General features: G+C 39.4%; 2 protein-coding genes across 23 annotated transcripts in view; both read left to right on the top strand.

Moving 5' to 3' along the window:
* LOC130865742 (cytochrome c oxidase assembly protein COX16 homolog, mitochondrial-like) overlaps positions 1-10,326 on the top strand; it is a 30,398-nt gene extending 20,072 nt beyond the window's left edge. Inside the window, exon 2 of the mRNA XM_057756717.1 lies at positions 9,803-10,326. Coding sequence (XP_057612700.1) covers positions 9,803-10,285 — 483 coding nt within the window. The 3' untranslated portion in view covers positions 10,286-10,326. The remainder of the gene's footprint in view (positions 1-9,802) is intronic.
* The window catches only part of Mbnl1 (muscleblind like splicing regulator 1), a 170,242-nt gene that overhangs the window by 93,220 nt on the left and 50,326 nt on the right, over positions 1-26,696 (top strand). The gene's annotated exons all lie outside the window — the stretch shown is intronic.

Raw genomic sequence — 26,696 nt, 5'->3', positions numbered from 1 at the left:
TTTAGTACGTTGTGTGTTCTTACACTTCCTTGTTTTAGGAAAAGTAACCAGTTTTAAGTGCTACAAAACTTATTGAAATATATTAAAAATGTATTGAATAGCTTAATGTAACACTCGATTTTAACATGAAAAACAAAACACGTGCTTTGGACCTTTACATGAACACACGATCACAACCCTAGCTCTGTTTGATCTGTGCCGTACTGGAGAAGTTCCTGACTTTGTTCTAACTAGAGGAGCGAACTGGAGGAGAGGGGCTGGCTGTCATTTCTGACTCATCTAATAATATGAAACTATGTAGTTCCTACTTTTCAAAGTCATCCATCTTGAACAATAAAATCACACAGCCCACTCACATGCACTTAGGGAAACAGGCAGTGCTTTGGAAATGTCGGGCTTACAAAACAGGCACACTCAGTCTTTTGTATTGCGCTCTTGTTGCATCTTTTTCATTGTGGTGGTAAGGAAACGTATCAGGTAATCACCCCAAGGATTAAAATGTTACCAGTTGGGCGTGGAGCATTGCCTTTTTCTAAGATAAGAAACATTTTTAAATTTTTTGAGAATTTCCTATACTATAGATTCTGTATTTGCAACATTTCTTTCTTCCTTCCTTTAGTGTTTCTCATGCCTCTCCCATTCCTTTTCAAGTCTGTGACCTCTCATTCTTTAATTATAATCGGTGTGTGTGTGAAGTTTATAAGTACAAGCTATTGAAATCATTTAGTGTTGCTCTTATATGTACTTAGGACTGACTTTTGGGAATTTCCTAATCTATCAGGATCCTCATCCCTGAAGAAAACTGAGTCTCAGTTCTTCAGTAAGGGTTAATTCCCTGTAGTTCTTCTAAAGTTAAAGCCTTATGGGATTGTTCCCATCCACTTTACCATGTGAATTTGGTGGTATCAAGTTTTAGATGATAGAGTTTAGGAAGGGAAGCAAGTGTTAGCTGAGAGAGCAGCACCATGGGGGCTGTTGAAGAATAGTGAAATAACAGATTGTTTTTCCACTAAATGAGGTCACAGGCATCCGTGGAGAACCAAGGCATGAGAAATCTCTAACTGGAAGACGTGGGCGAAGCTGGGGCTGTATCAGAAAATTCAGTGCTGGAGTCTGAACTCGAAGATACCCTGACACTGACTTAGAGTATGACGGAGACTCTGTCTAGACAATGAGATTGTTCTTACATTACCGGCTCAGAACCTTGTCTTTGTCTGGGCGATTCACTGCCTGTGTTCTTGCTTGTTTTAATAAGCTTAACAGAATATTATGAGGGGAAGGCCTGTGTCCTGGCCATATATGCACTGGCTGAACCCTCCCCATTCAAGGGCTCTAATGGATTCAGATACCATGAGTGGGAGTTAACTAGCACGAGATGGGCTTTGCAGGACTGCCCCACAACCACAATGCTTGGCTTTGAGGCTCCTTACCTAAGTGAACCTCAGTAGTGATTTCCAAAACAAATGAATAAGACAGGATATTATATCAGTTATTTTTGATCTTGCAAAGAATATTATACTATAACAAAACAACAGAGAGCCCAGAAGCAGATAATACAAAGGCACATAATTCACTGTGCAAAGTAAAAATCCTTGGTTAAAACAGAAAATAGGTAAGACTAAAATTTGCAAAGCAAATAGTTTCTGAGTGCTATTTCTAGCAGCCAGAAACAAAACCCCAAAACAAAACAAAACAGATCTGAATTGTTATTGTCTTCCATGTGTGCTTGGATAAACACAAGACCTTTACCAGAGTAGTCAGATTTGTATGCTAGGCTACTTTATGGCAGAGAAGGTTGGGTTTGTCTTGGTGATTCTTATTTTTTTCTATGAATTAAAAACTTCTGTGCCAAGTGGTGGTGGCACACAATCCCATCACTCGGGAGGCAGAAGCAGGTGGACCTCTGAGTTCTGCACCAGCCCAGTACAGAGAAACTTCCATCACCAGCACCAAAATCATAAAAAAAGTTTGTGTTTCATAATATAATTTCATAGTTGAGCTACATTTCTTAAATCTCAACAACTTTTTTGTTACTGTTTATTTATATATTTATATTACAATGATATTTAGAGTCATACTCGCGTGTAAACACAAGGGAGGTGTCTAATATAGTTTACTTAAAGGCATACTGCTGGTTTTTAAGTCATGCTGTATCTTCACACACGTTACTATAAGTGACAATTATGCTACCTGTAATTCAGGACTACATAGAATGCCTCCCGAAGGTGTCCTTTAAGGAATGTCCAAGTGTTATATCATACAGAGAATCCACACTTTGTCTCCCCTGTGACAAAGCCTCCTTATATATTATTGCCTCGTTTTTGGATTCTATTTCAAGCCTCAGAAGTCCATTCTTGATATCTTCTCCCATTGCTCTGAGTTTCTGCTTAATTTCTTTTGATGCACATTGTTTTTTGGGGGAAAAAAGTTTCTAGGCATAAACTGCCCACTATTTTTATGGTATTTGTTTCAATATTATATTTAAAGTAAAAAGTATTGCTATTATATTTTCTAAACTATGTAGAGCTACAGAATTTTAAATTTTAGACACTTGATTTGTTCTTCCTGTAAACCCTTTGCTTTGTTTCTCTTCAAAGCAGTATAGAAGGAAACAGAAAGAAAAGACAAAATATGTAGTTTGAGTAAAATAAAACTAGTGACTGTATTTCCATCTTCTTATATGTGCATCTGCTGCTACTGATCGTCATCACTTAAAGTCTGACTGATGTTGACTGGTGTGCAGTTGCACACATCTGGTTCCTTTCAGATGCTCCCTGCAGAGCACAAGAGCAGAGGTCCCTTTCCTGAGCTGGAAAGAAACACTTCATAAAGTGGAACACATTTTTGCCCTGTCTCACCTCCCTTCATTTTTCAACCACTCTCTGGGCTGTTCTGCCTCCCTGGAGTGTTGAAACATGTTTCTCTTACATGTCTGCTTCCACTTCCTCTGTTTCATCTTCTCATAAAACCTTTTCTGAGTGTGGACCCATAGCACTGTCAGCTCTTCTGAGAGATTCTGTTGCCCCATTGCTCAGACACGGAGGGATGTTTCCACAGCATCGGTTCTTAGTTCCCCCCATTTGCCTGAGAGGCATGCAGGACTGACAGTTTGTGGTCCTGGAATGACCTTATTCTGGAGTAGCTTTTTGGTTTTGACATTAAAACATATTTATCCTTATTTATTGGGGACTTACATAGGTATACTTGTTTGGGGTTATGTCCTAGGTTATTAAGTCTGTGTTCGTCTGCTTTCTGAGTGATAACTTACAGAAGTATGGAATAAATAAACCTGGCAGTAAATCACAGACTTCAGCTATGAATGTCAGCTATGCATCTTTCATATGAGAGTGTCAGAGACGAGAGCTGTAATCAGTGTCATCCTGATAGCAGGTGTTATCCTGATGACAGTGCTTGGCTCAGAAAGGCTTCTGTCTTTGAGGCGGGAGTAATCTACTCCTTCATCAGGGGCCTCTGAGATCCGAGCCTGCTCTGCCTTTGATGAACGTGGGGTTTTTGGCAGAGGCCCATGCTGTGGCAGAGATGGGAGAAGGACACTGACTTCTCTCCGTCTCTGCACAGAAGTCAAGCCACCATTTCTTCTTAGGTTGTCTTGGCTAGAGTGACATTGTGACAATTTAATGCATCAGAGTCTGGGAGAAGACATCTATGTGCATGCACAAACATTAGGAAAATGCAAAGACCTTGATACAGATGCTGTGTTGTTATTTTTTTCTCCTCTTCCAGTTTTCTTCATAAAGAGGCACATGAATGCAAGGGTATGTTAGGAAACAAACGTCACTTGGCCACCTCGAGTGAGAAGAATTAATTCTCTAGATATTTATTGAATTCTTGTCATAATTTCGGCATATTAAGCACTGCAAATTCTATAGATCTTAGCTTTGGGGGTTTTATATGAATTTGAAAATCAAGATGTAACAAAACACAGGGCTCTCTAAAGCTCTGAACCTATCTTGTCGCCATCGCAGATTCCCCCGGCAGTATGTATTCAGTCAGTCAGTGGGTCTCCGCCCGTGGATTGTCACCCCCAAAGATGATCAGAAAACAGAGATGTTTACCTTCCGATTCCTAACAGTAGCAGAATTATAGCTATGAGGTAGCAATGACAGTAATTTTGTGGTTGGGGAGTCAGCAAAATATGCAGAACTATATTAAAGGGTCACTTCATTAGGAAAGTTGAGAGCCATGGAGTTAGAGCAACAGGGATGGACCACATCATTTTATACAGAACAGGAAAAGCTGAGAGGCTGTTTACAAAAGTTAAAGTTTGCTTCCTCAGATTGAGTGGAAGAGAACAATTGATGGTTTGATAATTAATAGAGGGGGAAAGATGTAGACAAGACTGCTGATGAATGAATGCATCATCAGGGGCCGACTTGCTGATCTGTCCTGTGTAAGGCTGCGGCGATCAGTGTGCTAAGTCTAAACTCTTCTTGTTCCCATGGCAGTACTGCAAAGATGGCCAAGTGATCTACATTAAAACATTTCACTTTTAAGCTTGTGGATCATAGAGATTAATGACAGCATTACATAACATTTCCACAGCTTTTTCATGTATCTGGGGTTACATTATTTTTTAAAATTATAAAGCAGATATTTTTTGTTTAATCTTCCTGATTAAAGCAATGTGGGAGCAAACAAAAGTATGAAGGAACAGAAAGGTCTGTGTGTGTGAGTGTGTGTGTGTGTGTGTGCGTGTGTGAATATATACTCCACTGCCCTAGAGACATAATAGCATTGTGACTCGAGGTGGGCACTGCAGAGCCTGGTGTCCTCAGTTTAGATATAAGCTGGAGCTCTGTGTCCCTGTTTGCCTGAGTGAGACTGGCCACATCACTGTGTAACTTGATTGCTGTTGGGAGGGTGAAGTGAATTCCTGTAGCAAACGCTGAAACACACCAATACTCAGTTTAACTTTGCTTCTTAAATTCAACCCCGGCGTTATGATTTAGATAGGACATGAATATTTAAATTTAACATAGAAATTAAGATAAGTCATCACTTCTGATACTAATTAAGTAAGGCAAAAGAACGTTTTAAACCTTGGTAGATTACTATGTGTGGTGTTTAATACATAATAATTTGACAGTTAATATTTGCTCCTTTAACCACTGACTCCTAGATTGTGTTAGGAGTCCAGGCACGTGCTCCATGGTCAGGTTGGCCCGAAAAGCCACTTTACAAATGTCTCCATTTAGATATAAAGTCCCTCCCCATCATACCTGGTGTCCCCTTATCCCAGAACTAAGGAGGTCACTTGCACCTCTGAGAAGGTCACATTTAAGTGCATACTATTTGAAAAGTTACAGATTTTATGGAGAAAAACAATGAAACATTTTCAGACCATCATTGTAGAAATAATTTTTTTTAGCATTATAAAATATAATTATTTGATTCTCTTACTGAGGTAACTTTATGCATGTGAGTATTGTGGGTCTGTGTCTATAAGTGTGTTATGTTCTTACAAAATTGGTCTAATGTGAAGTCTTCCATTTTCTTTATGATACTGCCATGCAGATAATCCTACCATCAGCACTGTGTCCTGTGGTAGGCAGACATTCTGGGAATGAGCAGAGCAGATTCACTGATTATTATTTGTGTGAGCTTTAGGGATTTTCCCCTTTTTTAGAGAAAAATACTTAAAATACTTATTCATGTGTGTGTGTGTGCACACACACATGCATGCTCATGTATGTACTTGATGATGCTTGTCCCTGTATGGAAATCAGAGGTTCAGGATTAACCTCAGCATTTTCTCACTGAGCCATCTTGTCAGCCCACATTACTTATTTCCTAAACAAAGATCATTCAGTCCTGAATTACCAAACAGGCCTTGCTTGCTCTCTAGGCTACCGGTAGACTATGGTTTTAGAGAGCCCACGGCTTGGCCCAGTCAGAAGTAGAGGAATGGTGGTAGCTATGGTCAGTGATGTTATTAGGGTCTAATTTTTAGAAGCCCATGATCATAATTAAGTCCATCCCTGTTCATTGATTACATAATCCTTGATTAAACATTTCACATCTTCAAGCTGATTTTCTTACCTCTAAAAATAAGATAGCATTTGCCTTAATTACTTTCAATGACTGTTGTGACATTTATAGAAAAGAAAACAATAGCGTACTGTGTAAACAAACAGTCGTAGCCCTCCCATGCTTTCTCGGGACTGCATTCTCACTTCTAAGAGGTAGTGTTGTTATGAGCAAGAATTTCAGCTCGGCAGCTGTGTGGGAAGACATGGTTAACATGCTTTCAGGATGCAATTGAAGTTCTGGGAGTCTGTGTGTGTAGCGGGCTGAGATGTGGTCGGAGCACGGATATGTAGACAAGAGTACCCAAGAAATGGAAGCTCAGTGTTAGGTCTTCATTTCTCTCACCTAATCTTCCCTGCTCTCAGCAGCTGTGCCCCTGGGCCTAGGAGATTGTCATGTGACAGAGTGCGGTTACTGACTAGGAAAATCTAAGCTTCAATGAGATGACAAGAGATGATTACATCACGGCTGAACAGAATTAGAAATAAGCTAAGAGGACTAGGGTCACTATATATCCTGGCGGAGAGAGACGAAAACTCACAGTGAAAGGAGAAAAGTGGGAAATGAGGAATCCCTTGTCCGGAGCCATGGATGTTCCACCCTGACCAAAGGTTCAGAGGGTTCAGTCCTGTTCTTGCTCCTGAAAGGTTATGACAGGAGGTTTGACCCAGAGAGCGGCTGCGCACAGGATGCTTGGCCTAGGGTGTGGTCACTGCATGTCCTGCCTAAACAACAGAATACTTAACTCAGGATGTTTCAGATATCGAAAAGGTAAATGCTGTGATTATTCTTTAGGGCTTGGCAAAGAAGTCTGTTGCCTCCCATCTCCTTTTTTGGATTGGGATATATATAAAGCATATGGAAAATAAATGCAAACTAATTCAGTATTCATTGGGTTGCTCGCCCAACTCTATTCAGTGTCTCTTTTTATTTCTTTTATATTTCTGTTTTGTCTGCCTGACATTCTAATCCACGTGCCCCTACTCTGGAAAGTACAAATCTGTAGACTTTGGACCCTGACCGATGTCGCCCCAACATGGGGCTGTGACAATCCATGGAGCAGAAAACATTGATAAGTGAGAGTAAAGACAGAAAAGCATCAAGGAATAAGGATTTCTTTAGGCCATATTTAAGGGAAAAAGAGATTTTTAAACTTCAGAAGTCTGGATTTTATGAGTCATAATGTCTTTTGACATGTCATAAAAAGTCAAACTTGAATAAAACAATCGTTAAACTTTAAAACAAGCCTGGTGGTGGTCGCACATGCCTGTAATCCCAGCATTCAGTGGGCAGAAGCAGGTAGATCTCTTGAGCCTGGTTTACAGAGTGAGTTTCAGGACATCCAGGGCTGCACATAGAAACCCAGACTCAAAAAAAAAACAAAAAAAAAAAAGCAAACAAGCAAGAAAAGACAAACTTTAAAACAATCTGATGTAAAGAATTGTAAGTAATATAAAATTTTGTTGATCCCTTATAAATATGTCATTATCTTTGAATACACATTTGCTAAAGGTTGAAGTTTGTTAAAATTACAACAAAAATTGTTAATGAAGATAATAATCTTTAAATCACCAACTAACTTCTTAAGTAATGCATAACTATAATTAGTGAACAAAAAAGAAGAGGAAGATTAATGAGATAATTAGATATTAATAGTGATATTTAAATTTCTCATTCAGGTAAATGATAGAAAAGAGGGCCAACAAAATTTGAAAAACATTTCATTTCATTCTTCAATCTGTTTTCTTCTTCACATGCCTTTCAATTTTAGGGGGAAATTGGTTGGGATAGCTGTAAGTGTATGTATCACGTCTCCTTTCTGTGCATAGTGACAAACATGTAGATTCTTTCCTGATTATGGATTGCAAAGAAAATAAAACTATGTTTTTTCTATCAAAGAAACTGGTTTTGCAAAAACTAATACAATTACAAGTGTCATTTGCTAAGAGCATACTAATGGATGTGTTTTACTAATTTCTTTGGAAAAGAAAACAGTTTAACTCATTGAAAAGCTAGATTTAATCCTCATCAACAATGTCTAAAGTAAACGTGGAGAATAAAGCTTCATATACCCAGAATAACGCAGTCTAAGCGTATGCACCTGTTCTGTCATTCGACCTCAGTTACATGTATAAGCAAGAAATGGATTTTGCTTCCGTCTTTGCTGACAGTAGCAGAAACTATATATATTTTGACCTAGTCACTTGGGCAGGACAGATTACATTGCAGATTTCAAACCATTTGATTTATAAAAGGCATCCAAACTGATTTCCTTGCCAAAGGTTGTTGAATCAAATTTAAACAAATACCTACAATCTAATTTTCTCACACTTTCTGGTCGGTTTTTCTTTGTCATGAGATTGGTATTTTGGTTCATGATTGTCAGGTGGGGACAGATGCAGTGGGATGTTGATGATTGGCAGTTTCCTCTTGGAGGAGGGAGGACACTGGTTTGTCGAGTCAGTTGATTACTGTGGTGTGAATGGCTCACTGGTTTCATACTTCCAAAGGGAGGTGACTGCGGTGGAGTTGATGAGCCGGGATGCCTAGTAAACTGTGGAGCCCTGTGGGCTGGCCCTAGCACACTGCTGGTAGGACTGATATCCCAGGAGGACATTGGAGCTAGCATGGCTCCAGATACTTCCCAAGGTATTATTGGATGTGGTCACTTTGTTAATGGAAAGTTCTTCAGAGACTGACCATGATTTAAAGAGCTTAAGGAGAATCTAGACATGAAGTAAACCGTCCCTGGTTTCCAGTGCCTAACTCTGCCTTCTCTGAGGGAGAGCAGTTTTTTTACATAAACGTCCACAAATAGTGTCTGCCTCGGTTCAGCTCAGAACCTTTCTTTGTATGGTTCCTCTAATTAGGTGTCTCCCAGAGCTAACTAAGGACTTCTGTTCTCTGTTTCTCTATGCAGTTCCCAGTATGTCCCATTCACTTCCACATTTATTCTTTTGACTACTGGTTATTTTTCTTTATTGTTACTCTGAAAGCTTTCAAACCCAATCAATCAAAAATTACCATGTTAGTAGAATATATTCCTGTATAGCATTCAAGTGAATTTACTAATTGTTAACCTTTTTGCCACATTTTTTTTACTTTGTGTGTATATACATGTGTGTAGATATTTATCTATGTTGTGTGTAGATGACATGCTAGTGCAGGTCAGAAGACAGCTTGCAGGAGTCATTAAAAACCTAAGTGAAACTTCCTCGTTCCCTTTGTTAGTTGACTTTACCCGGATGTTGCTACGTTTGAGTTAATTATATTTAATTTTTGAAGATTTGTTTCTTGATTCATTCATTTATCCAGAATTAGAGCTATTATTAACAGGAACTGAAGCTAAGGCTTAGACAGCCGTCACAAGCTGAGACAGAGGGAGAGAGACTGATGCTTCAGTCACAAGAAGGATAATCATTACCCTTGAATGCAGTTAAAGGAGCCCATATGCTCACTCTGTCATTCCTCTATTCACTGATTTCTTTATTCAGTCACCAGTGTTTAACACTTGCCTGTAGCAGAGAGCCCCTGACTCTTAAGAGCAGAATCTGTGTCCATTTGTTTATGAGGTACCCTGGGCACTACAGAAAGGGAGTCCAGAATTTTCCCTCAGTGTTTCCGGTAGCAGTTTGTAGTGCAAGGAGGAATAGACTAGGCAAGTTCAAGTCTAAGACGCATGAAAAATAGAGACTGATCCAAGAACCAGGGGCAGTTTTGTACAGAGTAGCATTTGCTGGGGAGCTGCCTTCAGAAAAGGGAAAGCTGGGGACTTGCGGAGGCCTACCGGGCAAGGACTCCGCGCCCAAAGCTAGTGCTCAGTCTACAATTTCGCTTGAGAGGCGGGCAAGGCCGCTGGACTCCAGGGATCCCTCTGGGCCGCTCCAAAGGAGCAAAGCCGGCCGCAGCTTCTGCCACGGTTGGGCCCGCTGTGCTGCGCGCTATGTGCAAGAACAAGACCCTTGGCTACGGAGTCCCCATGTTGTTGCTGGTTGTTGGAGGTTCCTTTGGGCTGCGTGAATTTTCACAGATTCGATATGATGCTGTGAAGATTAAGGTAGATCCCGAATTGGAAAAAAAGTTGAAAGGAAATAAAATAACTTTAGAGTCAGAATATGAGAAAATAAGGGACTCCACTTTTGAAGACTGGAAGAATATTCGAGACCCGAGGCCCTGGGAAGATCCTGAACTCCTCCAAGGACAAAACCCAGAAACTCATAAGCCTAAGGCAGCCTGACTGTGCTCAGCTTTTCAATAAAATGTCCTCACCTGGCCCTGTACTCCACTAGGAAGAAGATTCCACACCTGTGCAGACTTGGCTGTGAGTAATATAATGGCAGAACGTTTTGATTAAAAAGGCAAATGTGAGTCTTTATGCTTCCCGGTCAGTCTGATTACAGACGAAAGGAGCAGTGTTGAACACACACGCACGCACGCACACACCCTAGTAAAAATGTGACCACCATAACGAGCCATACGTCCTCCCTCTCTACCAAACACTAGTACATTTTGCTATCTCATTTTGGATTCTGATGAAGATCATAGGCTGGGATCCAAATTTTCCCAATAAAATTGTGACTTTATATTAAACTGAAAAAAAAAAAAAAGAAAGAAAAGGGAAAGCTGAAGCACCTGCAGTTGTTCTCCTCAAACCTCCAGCTGTGTCACCAAGCGTGTCCAGATGTTTTCTTGTAGGCAAAATTGTCCTTGATTAAAATGTAGGCATTAAAGAGTTAGAAAATATGAAAATGGAGTATCTATGAAGTATCTTCCTGTAGGCTAACTGCATTTATTAATTTTACTCTATTGTTTATCATAGTCTTTCTGTGTATATATGTATATATATGTGTGTTTATGCATGTCACTATGTGTGTGTTCATACATGTATGTTAGTGAGTATATGGCCTTGTCTATTAAGCGTTATGAAGTTTTTCTAGATTTAATGTTACAGTAACAAGCCAGAGCACAGTGTCACAGAAATGCAGCTCAAATGAAGTGTGTGAGATTCTGTAACAGGTCCACATGTCCACAGAAGAGCAGCAGGAACCAGGAAGAATGAGGTCCAGAAATAGTACTGACTAGTCAGATTTGCCATACTGGGAGACGACATTTCTTTTATAATTTTATTTGTATTTATAAACAGTATTTTTGATCTACATTTTGAAAAGTACCAACAGGAAATGCAAATAGCGTTGAGGGATATGAATTTAAGTTGTTGGTTTTCATGCAGACCTTGCACACTGAGAGCCCAGTTTTTATTCTAAAGTGGTAACTTATTAAATTCATGGATCCACAAGACCTCTTAGACAGGTGGTTCTCAACCCTCTTAATACTGCAACCACTTAATACAGTGCCTCATGTTGTGGTGACCATCAACCATAAAATTATTTTCAATGCTACTTTATAATTGTAATTCTACTACTGTTTTGAATTGTAATGTAAGTATTTTTGGAGATATGTTTGCCAAAGGGGTTGTGACCCACAGGTTGAGAACTGCTGTCTTACATTAAAAAGTATTGCAGGGGGGATTCAGCCATGACTGTTTGCCACAGTCATTATTTTGAATAGAAGTGCAGCGTTATTTTAGCTATGGTAGGAGACTAACGCCTGGAAGTGAATTCCAGTAAGTTTCTGAGGAAATGAAGGTGAGCGAGCGTAGTGAAACTAGTTTTTCTTTAACCCAGTGTTGCGATGGTTAGCATCCTTTCATCTCTTCTGTCTTTTTCTCTGTTCCCCCTTCCTCTTTTTGCCTCACTCTTGGAACCAAATTATCCCAAAGCACACTGGGCTGTACTCTAACGGTCAGTCATACTGCCCCCGGTCCTCATTATAAGATGATCCCTCAAGGACCTACAGTGATATTTCTGATGAGAAAATGTCATACCTGTCTTTTTGTTTCTGAACCAGTTTGAGCATGAGATAAAGTCATCCCACAATGATGGTCCAGGACATATAACGTGTGTAGTGAGATAAAGTCATCCCACAATGATGGTCCAGGACATATAATGTGTGTAGTGAGATAAAGTCATCCCACAGTGATGGTCCAGGACATATAATGTATGTGGAGACAGTAGTCATTTTCTAGCCAAACCTTTTTTCTAAAATGGATATAAGACTAGTGGATTTGTTTTTAAACACAGGATGTAATTTTAAATTTTTTTTTTTTACTATTCATGTGTAATTCTCAAAAGAGAATTCCTCCTTTCTTTTATGTGTCCATCTAAGCCAGAAGTTCTTAACCCGTGAGTTGCAACCTCTGTCGTGTCACGTCATAAATCCTGTATATTAGATATTTACTTTATGATTCTTGACAGTAGCAAAATTACAGTGTGAAGTAGCAACAAAATAACTTTATGGTTATGGTCACCACAATATGAGGAACTGTAGTAAAGGGTCGCAGCATTAGGAGGGTGGAGAACCACTGTGAGCTGTATAGCCTGAGATGTAGTATTCTGGATTAGCATTGCCTCCATCTTTATTATCATTATCATTAATAGAACTATTATTATTGTTGAAAATTCCAGAAGATAAGCGACACGTGTACACATCGCAGCTCTGGTGTGACTTACAGTAACTTTGAGTCTCTATGATCTCAATGATCACTTGCAAGGAACAGTGCAGGCTTTGTAATAGTGTGTCTGACCCCTGCAGCTTTACACTTCGGAGTGTACTAACTTAGGAAGGAAGCACTCATTACATGCCTGTTAGCAGAAACCCATCCACTTCAGAACGCAGGAGGAAGAGGAGGCCATTCAAGCTCTTGGAGCCTTGAATGTAGTCCCCAGCAGAGGATACTTGAAGGAATTTGATTCAATGATCAAAATCTATACATAATTAAGGAGTTTGATTTGGAATAGTTTTCCTTTCCAGCCTGTTTTCTGGAGTCAGGCCTATGAACATGTTTTTAAACTAGTAGTGTTAGGTTCTAATAAAAACGTTTGACCCGAGAAAGCAGGGGGCTGGATCAGACACAGAGACAGGCTGCAAAAGAATTGAGAGGAAATTCTTTATTCCAGAAGTGAAAGGAATCAGTTACAAGTCTGTCGTGCTCTCTGTTGCTGGCCACAGTAACTGTTGGTGTTCGCGTGAGGATCGGGCCAGCAGTGCTGGGACTTTGCTCGCTGCTGTTCTCCAGCTCTGAGAACCGTGCCCGTGCCCAGCTCTTAGCCTCCTGCCACAGAGTGCAGTCTTCCACACTTGGCCTTTCCTTGGGGAAACTGCTGATGGTTTTTATAATGAAAAATACCTTTTGATAATTTTTATGATTGTACCACCCATCTCATCACTTACTGGGTGAAAAACTGTTACATGTCTTACCTGTTCTTGTTAGATGCCAGTGAAGAAAAACTGTTACATGACTTACCTGTTCTCGTTAGATGCCAGTGAAGAACAAAAGCGTTTAAGCATTTGCTGTTTCCAAATGACATCCTGTTGACAAAGCAGCTGAGGTGTTGAAGCTATTGCTGTGTGTGTCTGTTCGACATCACTAAAGCCCTTTCAGCCTCCAAGTTTGATACCTCCAGTTCCATATGAGCTGAGGCTGTAAATTGAGTTTGTCTTTTCTGACAAACACAGAGTTGACTGAGCATGTATCCATGGGAACGTAGGTTTCTCTGTGAAGTTTTCTTGTTTTTGTTCTGTTGTTTTTCAAAAACTATGAATTCTGGAAATGGAAAAGAGAAACCTATACTTAGCTGCACCTTTTATCTTCAAACTTGTTTTTGAACAATGAATATAGCTGTGACCTCAGTAAAGTAGTATCATGTTATTTTAACTGTGTATATGTATTCAGCATGTTTTATTTTTATTATCATTTTTAATTTTTGAGTTTGAGTATGAAAATACTCAAACTTATGAAGAATATAACGTAGCAGAGTAATAATTTCCACAATACTCAATATCCAGATTCAAGAATTCTCAGTATCTGTCTATTGGGTTTTGGATTCAATGAGACATACAACATATTTTATAGCATATTATTTGATTTAAAAATACTTTTGTGAGTGTATCAATGATTAAGATTTCTTCCAAGCTTGTAAAAAGAACTATTTTCTTTTGAAATGTTTCAAAGGCTTAAAATTTTCAATAAATTTCAAAACCAATTTTTTCTTCAGATTTTCTATCACCATAAATGAGAAAGATTTTGTGTGTCCATTTGTGTTTGTATGTGTGTGTGTGTGTGTGAAATAGAGAGAGGGGAGTGGAAAAAAAGAGAGACAGAGACAGAGGGAGAGATTTTGGACTCAGAAAAGAAACTTGCAAAGGCATAAGCAGAACAGCCTGTAGGACAAGCATGTAAACAGGGGACAAGATTTACTCTTCACAGACCTTCAGTTCTTGATCAACGAAATAAGATTGTTGCCTCATACTAATATCATTAACTCTAAGATTCCATGACAGTTATCATTGAGAAAGAGTAATTTTAGTGATTGCAATGAAGCTGAGAGCTGCTAAGTAGGCTGATAATGATAGCCGGAGACTTTGGTACCATTTGAATCCTGAGTTACAGTATGTTCACCTTCAGCTTAATCACCATCAGATGTGTCTGATTCAGGGTCCAGAGACGAGTCTCTGATTTCAGTGGCTTTTAGAGCAGGTCCACACCTTCCATCACATGTGAGTTTTACAAATTGATACCACTTAAATTTATTCCACTTCAATACATTTGATTGTGTGTCCTCTTGCTTAGTTCTTCAGATTGTAATGCAATAGCCTCCACCCCGAATAAGATGGCAGATGCACGCACATTTCCATACCTGAATTACACTAATGCCTTGATTATTTTTCAGTGCTCTGTTGGAGGGTGAATAAAAGACTTTTTAATTCATTGTTATATTTTGGAAAGAAATCTATTTGATGCTGGGCGGGGGCTTTGCATTCTAACAGACTGCAGTTTGAATATATTGGCACTCCATAGACCCAAACATCACATCCAGTTAAGGAGCTGAGCAAGCCTTTGAATGTCAGAATCCTTTGTTGTTTATTCACTAAGAAAATGAGGGGCATCTGACTAATTGCTTCCTGCTGTCAGTTATTTTGAATGGCGAATAAAGACAGCCACTTCTTTAGATAACATCACTTTCATTTGCCAAGCTCATTGTTGATGCTGTAACAGTCCACTGTTGGGAAGGAACGGTTTGACGAATATCAGATTAAATGTTTTATTTAAAAGAGAATAAATTGGTACAGTGTTCATAATTCAGAAATGGAATTGAAAATGTATTATATATTTACCTGAAATGATCAAAGCTGTAAATTCCAATGGAAAAGTACATTAGACATGGTCTATATTTGGTCTTTTAAAAGCATTGATCTGAAGGGAAACTTGCCTTTCCACTGTATTAAGTGTTTTTTTTTTTTTCAAGTTAAAAAGAAATTAAGGCACAGTGAGTACCACAATTGACCATGATACATGCACAGTTTTCCTATTTCTTGACCTCACTGCTTCTTTCTATTCCTCTACTTCCTTTTAGTTCAGGTGAGGGCTCAGCAGTGCCATGTAGAAGTTCATCGTGATTGGTGACTCATTTCTAGCCTAAATGATTTAAGGTTGTATATTTGTCTTTTACACATAAACACTGTGTTAAAATGAACTTCCCCTTTATCTTGGGTTTATTTAGGAACATTGAATTTTGAAATAATTATAAGTTATAATTAAAATTAAAATCCCAAACCATTGGCAGACTCAGTTGCTATTTTAAATTACTGTGTAGTATTGCAAATTCTGTTTCTAAAATGCCAGTGAAAAAGACCTGACTTTCTGAGATGTGGGCGGGGGAGGGGGCAACAGGAATTTTTCTTCTTCCTTTTTTATTTTTGCATAATGGACACTGGCAGTGATCCAGCAAAAACAAAACAAAACGCTCAGAGCACCATCAGCATCTTTCCAGCCGACAGTGTCAGCCTCCAGCATCTCCCAGCAGCACCGCAGAGACTCTTTCACCAGCACCTTTGTCAATCCGTGTTGTAGCTTCATCCCTTAGCTTGTCTGACATGTCCTGCCATTTACCTTCTGTGCCAGACAACCCAAGCCAGGGTGTCAGCTTGGAACCGAAGGAAGTAGACTGGAAAATGGGCAGGCTCTGACTCTCAGGGAAGTGAAAGTGGTGCCCACCTCATGAGTAAAATATGTAAATCCTACCAAACAAGTGTAAAGTTTTCCCTGTGGACATCAGCATGCAAAAGTCGGTGGAGAAGCGGAGTGCTTAACCATGTTGGCATTGTTAACAAGGCGGATATGGCCACACGCATGTAGATACACACCCACCTGCTGTCCACAGCTCCCAGCTCACAATAGGGCTTGGGATGTGAGAGTAATTGTTTTGTCCACGGGCAAAGACAATTGGCATCCATTGTGATATAAAAAGAAGAGAGTTTCTAAGGCATGCGCATTGCAAGGTATTGAAGTTACTAAGCTTTTTTTAAGGACAGCTGTTGGTAACTCTGTAGTATTTCTAACTCATATAAAGCATTGAGACTAAAAGGGTCCTCTTGGCAGCCAGCTCATAATGTTTGCACCGTAGAGTGTTGAGGACTGAACACGAATTCCCTGAAATCATAATGTGCTGCATTATCAGTCAGTCAAGAAAAGCACCGCTGATTACCCACTGAATTATGCATACAAATATTTGCAACATCCTGTGTAATTAACTCATGAAAATAAATAATTACTATAATGGAGATTGAGTGAGTTTCCATATATTTCTCCACTCCTAAGAAAGATATTATCCAGCTGGTTAATACTATTATATTTCTTAATGAGAATATTTCAGATACAGTGTTAGCTCCATGTATTTGCCCTTGCTTTAGAAAATCTAAAATAAAGTATCAGTCCTTTTGTACAGGAATCTCCACATGTTCTTAGGTTGTGAGAGATCTCTGTTTCAATCCCATCAAGTTGGTCCACCATGCTGTTTTTCGAGCTAGGGGGCAAGCAGACACCATCACAAATTAGCCACGAGGTATAATAGAAAATACTTCACAGGTTTTTAAATCCTCACACATCTTTTAAATGACTGAAATTTTCCATGTAAGGTTTTTCTTGGAAAGGACTACTTTCTGTTAAAGTTTTCAGATATACTGTATATAGATATTTGACTCAGGCATCTGAGAAAAAAAATACTTGCACATTTTGTAATGAGATAAGTGCCAACTCTAATTTTACTATCTCCTCTGCGTTAATCTTTTGACTAATACAGGTATACTGTTCTGTATCTGTAGTTAAACTCTTGGAAATTAAAATGTTCATCGTCAGGGCTGATGTTAGTTTTGATGTATATCTGATAGCCAGACCTGCTTCAGAAGCAGCCTGAGATGTTTGCAATGGCTTCGACTTGCTGAGTCATAACAGCTGGAACCTGTCCAGTTGTCAGATAGTTACATGGACAATCCTGGTTCTTAGATTTGATCTGGCTAAAAGCAGAGCCAAAGTCTGAGGAACAAAAAGAGCGTTTGGTTGCTTATTCCTGTGTTTTCAGGAGTAAAGGGTGCTGTAAAGATCCAGAGGTTATCCGTCATCAGGCGACACCCCTCTCCTGGCAGATGGTCTGAGGGGTGCTACTCTATCTTTTAGGGGAACTCTGGTTCTCTTGGTTCTGCTCAAGGCCTGCCTGCTCCCCATCTTTTTTCTGTGTCCCCTCTTTTCTCACTTCTTGTTTCCTCTTCCCCATCTCTGTTTCTTCCCTGTACTCAAAAAAATGATTCAAAGTAGGATTTGTGGTTGGTGATTCACATGCTTGCTTCCTGTTATTTAAAATGAAACCCAAGTCCCCAGTAGTGAGGGTCCTGAAGCCTTGGCAGGGAACATGTTCCAAGTAATTGAACCATCAGAGTGGTGAGAAGGAATTGATAAGGATTATAACTGTTCTTTGGAAAGTTCGCTACTTTTTGGTAGGGTATTAAAATATATTAAGCTATATAAAATTGTGCCCTGGTATTATGCCTTTCCCACCGGATTAGCCTAGCCTTTGTGCTTTTGTGGCCCTTTGAATCAGGCCTGATTCAAACTACCTACTCCTTGCTTTCTGTATAAACCACAGAGACTCGAAAGAATGGATCTATGACCCATGTTATGGTGATAGGACCCAGTTACGCCACAGTATGTCCACATAGCCATAGAGCATTGCCAGTTCAGTCTGTTTCATGTCAAGTCCTTCTATCCTGGGGGGGGGGGTATAGAAATTGTGCCTTCTGAGAATGGTGGCGTCTTCAGTGAGCTAATGAATTGCAGCACGTGGGGGCCATGCTCAGCACATTACATGACAGTAAATGTATGTTGTTATTATGTATCTCCAAACAAATGTTGATAAATCAGAAACCTATGTTTTGGCACATGTCTTTGTATTTGGAGATCAAATTCACGGCTCAGAATCCTTGGCATTTACTCCTTTTAGATTTATCTAACATTGCGTGCCCTCACTGTTTCTGTGATCAGATCTGTCACAGTAATCCCTTGGTTATTTCATAAAATGTACAGCTGTCAAAGGATGGGCACAAACACAAAACATTGAAGATATTTCATCTGTGTTCTGTTCATCAAGAGATACTGTAGTGTATTTGTTCTTATAATTGTGAGTCCAGTTGTTTTATGTTGGCAGCTCCGTTTGTACATTATTGTAATGTAATACACACATCTCCATTGCTAGTACAACTGTGGCTTTATTTACATCTTCATTAGTGTTTACTTACTTGTCTTTTGTATAATAACTAGACAACTATTTGTAAAATTATTTCAAATACATTTATGTCCTTTTTTTTTGCACTAGAAATATTTCTTTAAAATCTTCCCCAATTTCTCTTTAACTAATTTAAATAATATCAGAAAATCCTTCTTAACATGCTATGGTAAACCATTACTTGGAATTATACTGTATATATGATATAAAGACAAGTTATGTATATTCTTAAATAAATGTTTAAAAAAACTGTGTAAAAATATTATTTATTATGTATACAGTGTTCTACCTGCATGTATGTCTGCATGCCATAAGAGGGCACCAGATATCATTATGGCTGTGAGCCACCATGTGGTTCCTGGGAATTGAACCCAGGACCTCTGTAAGAACAGCCAGTGCTCTTAACCTCTGAGCTATCTCTCCAGCCCTGAACCAGTTATATTTATAACTCTACCAGTTATATTTCTATTTATAAAATGTTTATACTTATTCTACTTGTTAAACATGTAGTGAATAATTTTAAATTAGGTTGGAAGCAGTGGAAATTAAATATAAATACTTGTTATATGAATTGCTACTGAAATTCTGGACGGCCTTTGATTATTCTGTGGAAGGATTTAGAACACTGACAAAATGTTCACTGAAGCAGCAGCCGCTATATAGTTAGCGCTCTGCTCTCAAAGTATCTGTTTCTCAAAGCGTTTAACTAGGCAGTGATCATTGATATCAAGTAAATACTTTGGAGCATGTATCTTACAATGTAATTTTCCTCTTCGAGCACAGCAACTTTCTCTGAATGGTTCCAAAAAAATTAAAGCCATTTTAGCTTTTCTTTCAAACTGTCGCTTTGATTGTAGTTTATAGATTTGGCAAGATGTAGTGTTCTTTCCTGGAAAGTTTTCAAATTGCTCAGAATTACCTTTATTTAGTTTATCGGATCATGGATTTGTAATTGACATTTGCATTCAGTAACGACTGCAGCCATGCACTGGAGACTGGGGAGGTTCGTGAGGAAACTGCAGACGTTCCCTGATGGCTATGGAGAAGCCCCTAAGGTGGGGCTGTAAGGACTGTGCTTTTGCCCTTTGCTCCGATGCCTATCCCAGAGCATCAGGAACTTGAATAAGTGGGATTTGAATACTTGCCTGGGTCTATCAGGTCCTCCTTCCTCTAGGGTTCCCACACTTCATATGATGTGTTCTAGTCCAAGTTTCAGACAGTGTTCTGTGTAAAGTCTATTCTCAGTCATTTTTATTCCTGTATAATCAACATTTTGTAAGAATCAACATACTATTTTTTCTTTTAAAATACTGATAAGCTTTACCGTAGTATTATATAGAAAGACTGGATAAAAAACTATTTACTTATGAATTCTAAGTTCTTCTCGTAGTTTCGGTTAGCTTAGCTTCTAGTAGCAAGTTCTTGTGCTTTAGGTTTTGAGGATAGACAGTGACTAAAATTGAGGGCCGAGGACTGCAATAGAATGGATGAACTGCTCTTCTCCAGATTAACTTTGCTTTTGAAAAATTCTGTTCCAAGAGTAGATCCTTTTACTAGCATTTGTATTATGTAAAAGGGGCGAGGGGCCAAATCCCAGCTACATTCCAAATTGTTTGTAAGACACTTCGATTGAAAACCATGCTTGTGTCCTTGGAGAATGGGCAATGACCATTACCTGTGAAGGAGCAGGTCAGGGGCCTCTGCTGCATGGGTGTCTGTGCACTTAAGGTGGGCATGGCAAAGCACAGGGTTTCCTTTCACATGATGCAATCAGTGAAAAGCTTTGCCATCTGACATCAAGTGGTTGTTAGGTAGGCTTCTCACATCAGCTTCTGTTCTTTTGACGTTCTAATCTGCTTCAGTGCAGGGATCAGTTTCTTTATTCTAGGAACTTATTGGTATATTTGTTAACTGATCTGGAAACCGCTTTAGTTAACTAAGTAGTTAGTGTAGCTTTCCCCTGCTCACTTGCTGTAAGAAGAGTATATTTAGACGAGGTTAGTTAGTAAGTGATGTTAACCAAGCCGGCAAACCCAAGCATGAAGTCCTCAAACTCAGCCTCCTTGACAGTCAAGTCCTACTTCCGTCTTCTCTTGGATAGCAGACAAATGCTGAGAGAGGAGTAAGCTAGCTGTCCCTTTGTCTGATGCAATACTTGAACTCGGCATGCTTAAGAATTTATAAAGGCAAAGGAAACCCTTTTCTTTGCCAAAAGCGTACATTGTAGAATTTGTGTCGGTTGTTTGATATCAGGTCACGTAGCATAAAGGGGACAAACCTAGAGAGAGCAAATTGTGCTAGGTGGAACAGGGAGAGAGAAAATGGAAGGAGGACCCTTCCCAACGTGTTCAAGTAATTTAAAGTATGGCAGAAAAATTAAGACTTTGGAAACCTAACACAAATGGCTCATTTTGATTACACAGTACTTCTCACAGGCCACCCTTCATGGTCGTTGGTGGGTTTAGTCTCACAGTCTGTTTACCAAGCGTTTTTCTTCAATGGCAGAAGAGTTGTGCAGATTGCTTCTGTTCCGTTATTTCTTCTTGCTGCATCAGTTGCACTAGCGAGGGCTATTCTCCCCCCAGGCTTCCTTCATATTTTAAAGCCAGCTTTTGCTATCTTTAAGCATCATGTCCAGCTTCACTTTATTACTGGTTTGTACATTCTGGGCAAGGAAATAGGACTTTCCCTTAAGGGTCATTCCATACTTCAGAGGTATATTCACAACTCCTGGTCACCTCTTTCCAAAGGAGTGGCTCTCAGTTAGATGGCGAGACTCACCAGACTCACAAAGAAGAGGAAGCAAGAGCTGCTTGGTGGCCATCCTGGACACAAGAAGCCCCTGAAACAAAGGTTCCTAGATGACAACCCCAGGTGTTTGCGTTGTCACCTGTGGCTACACTGTTTTTCCTCCACACCTCCTCGTGTGAGTTGGTACAAACTGCCTTGCTTTTTGGTCACTACGCTTATTTTCCAAAATCTTCAACAGCTTCTAAAAAAAGTTAGAATTTAGTTCCACCTGAAACCTGGGAGTCTTAGAAGTTCACCAAGCCCTGGGGAAGACATAGTTGTGGTCCACAGGTGTTAAGGAGCTGCCATCTTAGGTAATGGCCCATGTCATTTGTCTTAGGAGTGACTCCAGAATGTCGAGGTTTGCCTCAGAGTTGTTAGCAAGCGCTGTGCAGAGCCAGAGAGTGTTCTGAAAGTGGGAGGGGTCTGGGAAGTTTGCCCACAGAGAATTACTGTTTCATGAGTAGGGCATACTTTGTGTTACACTAGTTGAGCGCCCCTGAAGGATCCATATCTCCCTGGAGGAGTTGCTGTGCTGAAGCTAACACCCTAGCGGCGCTCTCGCATGTTTACGGGCATACTGCAGGCGCTCTTTGCTTTGTAATGCTGAACAGAGAGTTGCATGTGTCCCAGGATACAGGCATGCCATGAGAGTTTCAGGCCCTTTTCTTTTCTGTCTGTTGACAATTCACAGTTGTTTTGGAGGTGGGGTGTCATATTGTGGTATCTGAATTCCACGCGGACCAGTTACCAGTTAAATCAGGCTTGTTAGTATATCCGTCACCTCAGTTATTGTTCATTACACCAACACTGTGCACCATGTCTGAGTCTAGCATTTTTTTTTGTCATGGTCTGTGTTAGTAAAACAGTAATAAAAATGACAGAATAGTTCTCCATGTCACATCCTGTGACTGGTCAGGGCTATGTCGTTGCAGCCTGCCCCATGTTAATCCCTTGAGTCAACAGTCAGGGACATTCAGTGCTACACTTGAAATATTTTTAACATGTGGTATTTAGAATGTTTAGAATGTCAAAGGATCCTTTGTCATGATCTCCTTGTGTGGTTCAAAATGTTGTAAAGGACTCTAATAAAGTGCTCTGAAGAGAAAGAACTTAGTTTCAAGGAGGAAAATTATACCACACACTTTAATGGTCTATCAGTCAAATAACCTTTGAGAAACTGTAGAGAACAGTGTGTTGTTCATTTTGGTTGTTTTTCTATGAAGAAGAGAATGTGTTTGACGCTCCCTCAGGGAGCTACACCTTTCTCTATAATCGTGTTTTTCACATTTTATGTTCGAATGTAAATGATCGAAGAGATAGCGTAACCTGTTCATATTTGTCGTGGAATATATTAAATTCGGTTTCTATGGCAACGACTTTTAATTGGCAAATCCTATTCTGCTGGTTCTCTCAAGCCTGTTTTTCTTGGATACACTGGATTGTCAGAGATGCTTCACATGGTACAAGTTGGACTTGACAGAGTTCTTTGGCAGGAAGCATGTTCATGGGCCAGGGCTTATTTTTTATTAAATAATTATTCATACTATGTTTGCATGGTTGGTTGCTGTGGCGATTATGTTTCTATCTCACCCTTGCTCTGTGTCAAGAAGCCAGTGAAGATTGGTATTTTTTGACACTTTAGGCTTACAAATATGTGACAGCTTTCCTACCTGAAAATAATAAATAAATAGCATTTGAACCCCTCCCTCCCTCCCCGCTGAAATCCATGAAAGCAGCATTTCAGGTGTTTCAAACAATTTACTGATGATTTTTAGCTCCTCTTCGTCATTACTCTAGTAGTATAGGCTAGACTGATTTATGACAAATACGATTTTGGGTGTTCATCTTACACTCTGTCTTTTGAATCAATGTGGTGCAGAATGTTGAAGCAGGTATTTGGTAAGTTGGATTTAGCTACTGCAGTGTTACAAAAATAGATTAAGTAAACAGACACAGCAGGCCAATGCAGCTTGGATTCAGAATCCTCCGGAGACTTAGTAGAACTTTAATAGGCTATAGTTCTAGAGAAAACTATGAATCTCTAGGCTGATTTTAATATTATATAATGAAGGAGGAGCTGTTTTGCAGCAAAAAAAAGAAAAATCAAGTGATATGTCCTAAAAATTATTTCAGGGAGGCTTATCTGAAAGCCTCTCTTTTTCAGCTATTACTGTCTATTGTAGACTTCTTTATTTATTTTTTTGCTTTTGCTATTTTTATACCCCTGCAGTAGCCTAACCCTGCACCAGGCACAAGGCAGCATTACACTTGGTGCTGAATGTAAAATTGCTATTAAACGAAAGCTAACAAAGCAAATCCTTGGAAAGAGGGAAGCTCTGCAGTAAAGATTTGCGCTGTTTAAAGTTTTAATATAAAAATTAGAATGCAAAAGGATAAAGTAACCACTTCCACCTTCAAAAGACACGACTGTGTTCAGTGAAGAATCTGAGTGTGCGTCGTCACTCACTTTCCTTCCTGCCACTGCAGAGGTTCTGAAAAGGTGTTCCTTTCTTAAGATGTCTCCATGTCCTCTTTAGATTTGTTCCTTTTATCAGATGTCATGGAAAACTTTTGAGTTCAATTTTAACTCAATCAAGGTTCATTATATATTTCTAATCAATATGCTTCCTGATTAATTATGACCCCAGTAGCCTAATAATTATACATATTTAGAAAATAAATAACTAATGTGTGTATAGGTAGCCACATTTTATGATTGATCTGACTTATGCATTTATTTTCAGTAGTCTTAGAAAATAAGAGGTGTTGTCAAGTAATAAAGTGATAAATCATCTTTAAAAGCTATCCTCCAGAGAGTACAGAAAGTAATGGAGATGAGGTGACCTATAACTCCTGCAGAGTGAACCCTTCTCAGAGCCACGGGCCCTGAACATTATTCTCTGATCAGTATGAGTCTGTTAGACTGTTCATATTCTTGTAATTTAGCTTTCTGGTATTTAAATATTAAAAAACAATACCAAAGAATCATGACACACAACTGTCTTGGTGCTTGCGATGAAATTTAAATCATGTTCTCTGATTGGCCTCATACACCTTGTTGACTGTCAACCTCAGCATGCCTTTGTTGACTGTTCAAGCAAATAGTAACCCTGATGAAGTGTGTATTTGTCCATTTGGTGATTTTTAGAGATCTGTGAAACACACCACATCAGATTGTCAGGATTCTTCTCATCCCCATGCTGTGCAAACAGGACTTGAGAAATTAGTACAGAAAGGGTAGCTGGTAGACTTTAAATCTTTGACTTTTTAACCCTCAGCAACCCAGCCTAATAGTTGAGAGCAGCAACCCAGCCAGTTGCCTTCTGTCTTCTCCAGCAGTTCCCATGCTGAGAGAGTTGTTACCTCTTCTTCCAAGTCAGTCTGACTTTGAGCATTACTACTCCATACACTATGGGGAAAGGGTGGGAAAGGATAGGAAAGGCAGTGTCTCCAGTGGACCAGATTATAACTCCAGATCCAGCAGGTGAGACAGCTGCACATCCGGAATCTTTATTGATGGTTTTTGCAGGTTACCTGTGAAGTACATCTGTTGAACCAAATTATAAAGAGCTTTCTTCATTATGTTACAAGCTCTAGATGAATGACAAAGAATGAATGTGAGCATGGAAGTGAGTTTCAAAGTTGCTGGAAACAGGAATGTGTGATAAAATATATGTTAACCTAATTTAGTTGCTTTCATGTTTTCCCACGTTGATATGAAACATACCTTTCATACATTTAAATTTTGCATGGGGTTCAGTCTCCATACATGCTATTTCTTCTCAGTACATACATACGCCATGCATGCATTGCACACATATAAGCTCACCCATTACATACAGTTATTTAGGGTGAGATCATGTGTTTGGAAATGAATTTTTTTTTTTTTTTTTTTTTTTTTTTTTTTTTTTTTTTTTTTTTTTTTTTTTGTAATAGGAAAGAACATCCAAGCCACAGTGACTCCATTCCAGATTGAAATCCTTCATGTAGGGAGAGAGTTCTGGGGCAGGGCCAGGATATCCCTGTCTAGACCTCTCCAGAGTAGAATAGAAACCAGTACTTTGTATAATTCCAGTTGAGGCAAAACAGCACATGGGTCTTTGAAGTGACCTGAGACTGGAAAATCCACCTTAACAAATGAAGATAGAGCTTCCCTAAGAATGACCACATTCTCATGGTCTTCTCCAGGTGCTGGACACTGAAGCAAGGGTTCTCTACAGCTTTTCACTTAAAAGCCCCCCTTGTCACCTTACCTGGGAGATGGTATAGTTATTACCATTTTACTGATGAAGATTTTGAGGCCCGGAGGATTAAGCGATAAGCACAGAGGCACAGGTTAGAAAGGTCAAGATTAATTTTTGAATCTATGTGCCTGTTTTTGCTTCTTTGAACTTCACTGTTCAACTTTATCCTCATCTCGGTTTTAAGGAAACTTACATTGTAATACATCACAGCAAAGATGAAAACTGACAGTCCCGTGTTTAAAGAATGTCTTCATGGCAGTATATGCTATGTAACTGTTTCAGATGTATCCAGTCTTTGAAACTACCATTAAATTCCTGCCTTTCTCCTTCATTTCCTGTTCCTCCAGCTTCTCATACCAATAAACTCTCCTTCCTTCAACATTACCATTTGCATTAGAACATGTGGTTGTTTGGACTTTGGAGTATCATCATGAGAGTGATAACTTGTCTTCCTGCTCCAGAAGACTAGGAGAGCTGACCAATTTTGAGGACTTATTCTCTGCCATTAGCTCTTATCCGATACTTTTTTGTCTTACAGCGTATTGGTAGTATGTACCAGGCACCATTGCCATGATAGTTTCCAGGCGAACACCGTGACACACTTCAGGGTGTTACAGAGTGTATGTGAGAGCTGAAAAAAACGGATTGACCAACAGAGTGCTCTTTGGAAGCACTGAGAAATAGCATGTGGTTGCCGGAGGCAGGCAATATATGTCTGTCCTTTCCCGCCCCTCACCCAGTGGACTCAGAGCAAAGCACATTTTATAAATTCTGAGGAATCCATTGCAGTTCTATTTTGGTAGGCAAGGCAGAGTTAGAGCACTGATGATGAAGTTTTGTTGGTCTCTACTGTCATCTCAATGAATTGCAGACTTAAGCTTCTTTTACTGTGCATAGGTTACAAATACAGGGAGAATCATTGAGTCCTTTAATTTTG

The sequence above is a fragment of the Chionomys nivalis genome, chromosome 24 (assembly GCF_950005125.1).
Source record: "Chionomys nivalis chromosome 24, mChiNiv1.1, whole genome shotgun sequence".
Classification (NCBI taxonomy): domain Eukaryota; kingdom Metazoa; phylum Chordata; class Mammalia; order Rodentia; family Cricetidae; genus Chionomys; species Chionomys nivalis.
The sequence above is the reverse complement of the archived record's forward strand: the minus strand, read 5'-3'. Positions and strand labels throughout refer to the sequence as shown.